The sequence below is a fragment of the Spermophilus citellus genome, assembly GCF_964194105.1.
Source record: "Spermophilus citellus genome assembly, chromosome: 1".
In the NCBI taxonomy this organism is placed as follows: Eukaryota; Metazoa; Chordata; class Mammalia; order Rodentia; family Sciuridae; genus Spermophilus; species Spermophilus citellus.
In genome coordinates, this window is record NC_138182.1 from 122519465 (window position 1) to 122527181 (window position 7717).

Genomic DNA, 7717 nt, shown 5'->3' on the forward strand with positions numbered 1-7717 from the left:
ATCGAGGTGCCAGCAGGTCTGGCTTCTCCTGAGGCCTCCCTGCTGGGCTCTGGATGGCTCCCTGTGTCCTTATGTGGTGGGCCCCCAGTCTCTGTTTCCGAATCCCCTCCCCCTATGAAGACATCAATCACATTGGACTTGGGCCTCCCATTGTCACTTAGTTACCTCCTTAAAGTCCCCGCCCAAGTACAGTGACGTTCGGACATACTGGGTAGGTTAAGGCTTCAGCGTGTGGATTTTGCAGCACGGTTCAGCCATAGTCTCTGGGCTGTGCACCTTCACCCATGTGAATCCAGCCATCTGATCCTGCACCAAAAAGAACCAAGAAACCCACGATCTTCCAGGCTGTGGGTGATTCTAGCTACCGCTGCAGTCGGTGGGTGTGTGGGTGCCAAGGAGGCTGGACAGGGAGGAGCCTGCCAACTCCATCAGCCTCAGCACCCTGGGTATAGCATGAGGGTGTCCTTGAGCCACTGGGTGACTACTTCATCCAGTGCTCAACCAAGGAAGCGGGATCAGGGTAACTTGGGCTCTGTGTGACACGTCCCTGCAGGCTGGCAGCGTCCCACCTCCCAGCGGCAGGGGAGTTGATGCCCTTGTTGGGAGATGCTGGTGGCCACAGAATCAATGCCTCACCCCCAAGGGACCCTTCTGAGCACTGTCTGCAGGACCTTCAGATGGTCCTTGGTGGCTCACGCCCCAGTTGACCTCCCCTCTCCCCTGCTCCACTTCCCTACTTGAAGGTATTAACTTCAAAACCTGCACTCAAGTTCAGTCTGGGTGACTGGAGGAATCCAAAATTGTATAAGAACCCGCTAGGTGCGGTGGCACATGAGTATAACCCCAGCTACTGGGAAGGCTGAGACAGGAGGACGGCTGGAGCCCAGAGTCCCAAGCTGGACTGGGCAACAAGGTGAGACCCTGTCTCAAAAACACACACAAATCATATTGGATGAGAACCTGCCTTCTGTAAGATGCACTAAGGCAGGGGAATGGCTCCATAGGCCTTTAGGAGAACCTGCAGAGTTCAAAGGCACAGCTGCCAGCGCTGGGTGGCATGTGGGTTCTTCTAGGCCATTCTGATCTGCCTGCCTTATGCCACACTGCCACCGTGCTAACCTCTGTCCCCTTACAGGTGATCGAGAAGAATCTGAGCGGCTGGTGGTACATTCAGATCGAAGACAAGGAAGGGTGGGCCCCAGCAACCTTCATCGACAAGTACAAGAAGACCAGCAATGCCTCGAGACCCAACTTCCTGGCTCCCCTGCCCCACGAGGTGGCCCAGCTCCGGCTGGGGGATGCAGCGGCAGTGGAGAACAACGTGGGCAGCGAAGCCGTGGGCCCCTCCCGGCCCCTGCCTGATACCCCGCACGGTGCCCTCGACTCTGGTATGTCCTGGTGCAAAGACTGGAAGGGTGGGAAGGAGGCCCTGAGGAAGGCGTCCACAGACGCGTCCTCGTCGGCAGGCTACGAGGAGATCTCAGACCCCGGCCTGGAGGAGAAGCCCAGCCTCCCTCCGCGGAAGGAATCCATGATCAAGTCGGAGGGGGAGCTGCTGGAGAGGGAGCGGCAGAGGCTGGAGCAGCTCCGTGGCTCCTCGCCGAAGCCTCCTGGCATGATCCTGCCAATGATTCCGGCCAAGCACTCCCCGGCCCGGGACGGCAGGAAGCCAGAGCCCAAACCTGAGAAAAGCAAGTTGTTCCAGCTGAAGAATGACATGGGGCTGGAGTGCGGCCACAAGGTCTTGGCCAAGGAAGTGAGGAAGCCCAACCTCCGGCCAGTCTCCAAGTCCAAGGCTGAGCCTGAGGAGAAGCCAGAAGCTGTCCCCCAGAATCCATTCCTGAAGTCCAAACCTCAGGTCAGGCCCAAACCAGCTCCTTGCCCCAAGACAGAGCCACCTCAGGGCGGAGACCAAGTGGATATCTGCAACCTTAGGAGTAAGCTCAGGCCCGCCAAGTCCCAGGAGAAATCCTCACTGGACGGGGAGAGCGCCCTGGCTGCTGGGAGCCAAGACATGGCCTTCAGCCGAAGCTTCCTTCCAGGTGGGGAGGGACCTGGCCGTGCCCAGGATAGGCCTGGCAGACAGGACGGACTCAGCCCAAAGGAGCTGTCCTGCAGAGCCCCCCTGCGGCCAGCCAAGACCACCGATCCTGGGCCCAAGAATGTGCCCGTCCCTGTCCAAGAGGCGACCCAGCAGAGACCTGTGGTCCCACCCCGGAGACCACCGCCCCCCAAGAAAGGCTCCTCCTCGTCTTCCTCCAGACCCCTCCCGGAGATCAGAGGGCCACAGCCGGAAGCCAGCGAAAGCAGGGCAGCTGCTGCCCCCGGCCGTGCCCTCCTCGTGCCCCCAAAGGCCAAACCTTTCCTCTCCAACTCCTCGGGGGGCAAAGGTGGGCTGGGGCCGCGGGCAGCTGGCAAAGCGGAGGACCACAGAGAGAGGGCAGCTGCGGCCTCCTTGCCTGACATCGACAGCCTGAAGGACTCTTTGTATGTGGCCGTGGCCAACTTTGAAGGAGACGAAGATACAAGCAGCTTTCAGGAGGGGACGGTGTTCGAAGTCCGGGAGAAGAGCAGCAGCGGCTGGTGGCTATGCCAGGCTCTCAGCGGGGCCCCTTCCTGGGAGGGCTGGATCCCCTCCAACTACCTCAGGAAGAAGCCCTAGCGCCCTCCCGCCCGAGGCCCGCTGCTGCCTGTGGCCTCCCCACGTATTTAATGGCCTCTTAATTTATCCGACTCCACAGTTCGGCTCCTCCCCTGGGAGGCTGGAGAGTGAGCAGCTGACCCACAGCCGGGTCTCCCCCTGTGGTGGCACCCCAAAGGTGCACGCCACAGCCCCCGCTCGATGGGGGTCCTCGCCAACACCCTGCCTTAACAGACCTCCTCCTCTTGACCAGTGGTAGTGACCCTCCCAAGCCTCCAGGACCAGCTCCTATCACCAGGAGGAGTTCCACGCTGGCTCCCCCATTGCCTGGAGAGGCACAGGACAGGGCAGCCTGCCCGATCCACCATGACTTGCTCTGATTCTCCATGTTTCTAGAAGCCCAGGCGCTTTGCTCACTGTCTCCCAAATGCCTGGTGCCGGGAAGAGCGGTGACCGGTAGGCATCAGCTCTGTTGCCAGTCCCCAGGAAAGTGGCCTCTTCCCCGAGCCCCAGGCCCTCCAGCTTCTGAGGCTCCAGCAGATGCCGCTCCCCCAGGAGGGGACTGGAGGTCCACCAGCCACCCTGCTCCCGTCTTCTGCCTTGGACCTGAGCAGCGCCACAGGCTGGCTCCAGCCCCAGCACGCTTCACTTGCTGCTGCAGGCTCTGCGCCACCTGGGGCTCTTCAATGCAAACTCCTGTCCCCTGCTTGGGACATTTCATGTTTGTCTTCCTAGGACCAGAGGCTCGAGGTTGTCTGAATAAGGGTCCATTCACAAGCCACGCCCCTCGTGAGCACCGCCCCCCCCCAATAACCAACAGGTGCCAAACATGAGGTGGCACTTAGCACTCATGGTTTAGTGCTCACAGAGACCTCCGTCACTAGGCCCATTCATAGATGAGGAAACTCAATTCGGCCAAGGACGTGCTAGCCAGGAAGAGAGGAAAGAGGATTTCTGACCAGGCTGCCCGAGTTCCCCCACAGGGAAAGGCAAACCAGTCACATGGAGGGAGCCGCCAGGAGAGGTGGCCCCGTGCCTTCCTTGTGGTGTGAGCAGGGGACACCTGCTCCCCCACCTGATGTCCCTTTCAGGCCCCTGCAGCATATATAGCAGGCTGCCCAGAGGCTGAGCAGCTGCTGCCCCAGCTTGGGGGGACTGTGGGGTCCTGGGTGGCTGGCACAGACCCTATTCCCTGCTCCTGTGCTGGTGCCCCTGGGGGGATGAGGCCGAAGGGACAGAGGGAGCTGAGGTGGCCTCTCCCCTGCCAGCCACGAGGGGCTCTGGTGGCTCACAGGCCAGCAGCCAGGTCCCTGCAGAATGAAGCATGGTGATTAGGAGCCCAAGAAGGAGGCAGGTGCCCAGGGCCAGGCAGAGGCCGCCCGTCCCTCCCTGTCCCTCCCTGCCGTGGCTTCCTGCTCTCTCTGGCACATGAAGGAGATCTCCCTGTGCATACACCCCAGGAGAACCAGGCAGCCTTCTACCGATTTGACTGAAGAGGCACCATTCTGCAGAAGTAGAATCGGGACCCAGGCTTTCCAGCTCCCATCCCAGAGATCTCTTCTGTGTGCCGGCTGCTGGTGTGTGACGAGAGCCCTAGAACCCAGCCCACTGCCCTGCCCTGCCCCAGAGACCTCCGGTGCACAGCATTCACCTGCTGCCACATTCCGGTGTCCCTCTGCTAGAGGGAATGCTTGCATCTACCTGCCGTGCCAAAGATCTGTGCAGAGAGCCGCCTTCTGCACCCCAGCCCCAGGCTGCACCCTGGGCTCTGGCCACTTCCACAGGCGTCCCACTCAGTCCACGGTGGCACGCCAGCCCTGCGTCCTTGGCTCAGCCTGAGCTCTCTCTTGCAGGGCTTGATTTGTGCCCCGACCTGGAGGAAGGTGGCAGTGCGGGGAAAGGGAGGTGGGAGAGGACCACCCCTATGTGAGGCCCTCCGCGTGGGAAGCCCAGCATGGTTTTCCTGCGGTTTGGACCCTGTTGATCAACCTGTTTGTGGAGCTGCTTTACGGGGTCTGACTACCTTTCCAAAGACACAGCTGACTGGTTTTCTTTCTGATTCGCCTCTGGTTTCAGTGACATTTTCAGGCATTTTGGAAGCACCTACTGCGTCTCAGACGCTGGGTAGACCAGGGTGTGGGGGCTCCAACACGGGCTGTGAAGAGCTCCACGCTTTGTCCACTGAAGGAGTATCAGTGGCCTCACGTCCCTCTCCCCCCGGGGTCAGCCAGTGGGACCAGACCTGCTCTGCCCTCCTGTGGGTAGGATGTCTTCCTGCAAGTCAAAGAACTTGCCTTTTAGACTATTCTAGCACTGACAGGAACTGTGTGGCGTGGAAGCTCCTTCCTCCGTGGTGGCTGTTCTTTGCTGGGGTCACCTCTGTGGCCTGAGGACTCCTGTGTCTGCTCACTGCTGCAGTGGTGGACATGCCCCTAGGCAACTAAGCTGTCTGGATCTCTATGGCAGAGACCCTCCTCGCTGTTCTTGCTTGGGGACTTAGGTTTACAGTATCCAGGACGATGCTCACTAGTCTGGGAGCAACTGACGAAGCTTATGCAGAATTCCCTGGAGTCTTGACCAGGAAAACATCTGGGGCCATCAATGACACCGTGCCACATACTAACAGGTCACCTCACCGGCTCTTCACCACGTCCCCTCCTTTATTCTCGAGACAATCCTGCGAGGGGAACAGGAGCCACTCGGTGCACAGCGATGCATGAGGGTGGAGTCCCGTGCCCCACCTCATCCAATCAGTGCCTCACTGGGACTCAGGTGGGGGACTTGCTCTTCCTGGTGCCCTGACCTTCCTGCCCCTTCAGAGGTGAAATGTGCACTGGGCTCCCAGGGGGCCAGTCTCTGAAGTTAGCTGTCACCACCCCTTGGTCAAACATTTCAATAGGTCACAAGAGAAGTGCCAGCCAAGGGTGGGCACAGGTGGGTTTTTGCCTACTCACTTCCGCTCACTGCCTTGTGCCGGCCACTTTATCTTACAAGCTGGGGCAGATGTACAGCTTGTCCTAGTGCCACCAAGTCTGAAAAATCTGAATTTGAAAACCACCACTTGGTAAAACAGGATTTTGCTTCGATTCTCTGCTGAGAATCAGTCTTCACTATTTGGTGACATTGGCCTTTGTCCCAGGCTGAGACTTGGGGAGAGCTGAGCTCCAGCTCGAACCACTTTTCATGCCCCCACCCTCCTAGGAAACTGCTAGAGCCACACCAGGCTTTCAGGGGTCATTTGAGCCTCTGTCACAAGGTGCTGCATAGAGTACGTTTCTAGGGCAAAGTTCTTAGCCTTAAAGTGTTTCTGAGCCCCCGGGGGTTTCAGTGCCAGGTGGAAAGTGGAGGAATGAATAGATACGCCACACTGAAGGACAGGCGCCAAACCGCCCAGGACTGGGGAAGGACATTGGGCCGAGAATTGGACAGTACTTATTACTAAGTACTTATTACTACGTGTAGTACTCATTACTAAGTGTCCATCCCTGAGTGGGCTACAGAGGAAACCACTCCTGCCCTCAAATGACAGCTGACATGGTTAAGAAGAGGGCTGGGCGTGGCGCGGTGTGGAGTGCCTGCCTGGCATGTGCGTCCCATCCCCAGCACTGCAGCAGCAACCCCACAGCCTGACTGCCCTCCTTCCACTGTGCCCACTTCTTAATGGGCACCTTGCAGCCTAGCCATGGATGACCTCTTCGTCTCATCCTCTCAGGGCTCTTGTGTGCACTAAAGACAGCCGTCCATACCTTAGACCAAAGATTCCCCAGCGGCAGCGGGACCTGGCCCAGGTGAGCAGGAGATGGGTTTGCAAGGAGGCCTGAGGGTGAGGGCACTCTGCTTCCTCTGGTAGGAACTGCTCCCACCTGGAGTAGGGTCCCCTGCAGAGGTCCAGCCAGGCTCCACCCCCTCACCTGCCCATGGACCACCCTCCGAGTGTCCCTCCGCAGCGGCCTCCCCCTGCTGCATGGCCATCCTGCTCTGGTGCTAGCCTGCAAGGCCTCCAGCCCCCTGTGGCTCAACATTCCGCCTTCCTGATTCTGTGTCTCCTGCGAAGGAAGCCTTCTTGGCCCCAGAGAGGGGGCTCAGCCTCTTTGGTCCTTGGAAGGACCAGATTGTGCCATAGCCGGTGGCCTTTGCTTTCAGTATTGAAAAAGAAGGCCCCGGGGCTAACATAGCAGTAGCAATTCTAATGCAATGGAGGGTTCCAGTCCACCCCAGCGTGCCTGGCTGTGCCTTGTGCCCAGTAACTAGTAGCACCCCACTGAGACAGGACCTTGAACTACAAGCCATGCCTTCGGCTCCAGGAAGCCTCACGTCACTGGGCCACTTCTCATCCCTCCAGGAGCAGTGGACTCTGGGCAGCATTGCCGCAGCTGGTGTCTGCTCGTGGGACGATGCTGGGGATCCCTGGGTACCTCAACACGGCCCATACCCTTGTGGAAAAGTGACAGGTTCCTTCTGACACAAAAGCAAACACTGAGTGTCTGATGTGAGGGGCACCTAGCTGTAGCATGCAGAGACTGTCACCTGACCAGTAGGCTTGTTCTTTGGTTTTTGTTTTTAATAAATAAAAAGTGCTTGACTGGTTTCAAGCCTCGCTGTGAGAATGACGTGTCTGGGTTTTATTGGGTGAAGGGCGCACAGCTTCCCGCCCCCAGCATCTTATCCTGTGCAGGCTGCGCTGAGGTGTTGTCCAGACTTGGGGTGCCTCCTTTCTGGGCCCTAGGGCACCTTCTTTTAGCTACAGTGTCCACAAACCCGGGGAAAGTGTCCTTATTTGCTGGCTCCCGGCTGTTCCCAGCTCTGCCTAAAGACGACAGCTTCCCTGTGGAGGAGTCTTGACCGCTCTCTGGCCTTGCCTACCGCTGGGCAATGCCACGTGCCATGGGAGATGGGTTATTTTATTTTATTTTTTACAAGGGTGCTTAACCACTGAGTCAAACCCCAGTATTTGTGTGTGTGTATTTATTTATTTATTTATTTATTTATTTTGAGACAGGGCCTTGCCCAGTTTCTGGGGCTGGCTTTCAACTCGCGATCCTCTTGCATCGGCCTCCCAAAGCCCATCAGGATTAC

General features: G+C 58.5%; 1 protein-coding gene across 1 annotated transcript in view; it reads left to right on the top strand.

Annotated features, from left to right (window-relative positions):
* Positions 1–7240, top strand: part of SH3PXD2B (SH3 and PX domains 2B) — a 75064-nt gene extending 67824 nt beyond the window's left edge. The window contains exon 13 of the mRNA XM_081303887.1: positions 1136–7240. Coding sequence (XP_081160013.1) covers positions 1136–2662 — 1527 coding nt within the window. The 3' untranslated portion in view covers positions 2663–7240. The remainder of the gene's footprint in view (positions 1–1135) is intronic.
* The last annotated feature ends 477 nt before the right edge of the window (positions 7241–7717 follow it).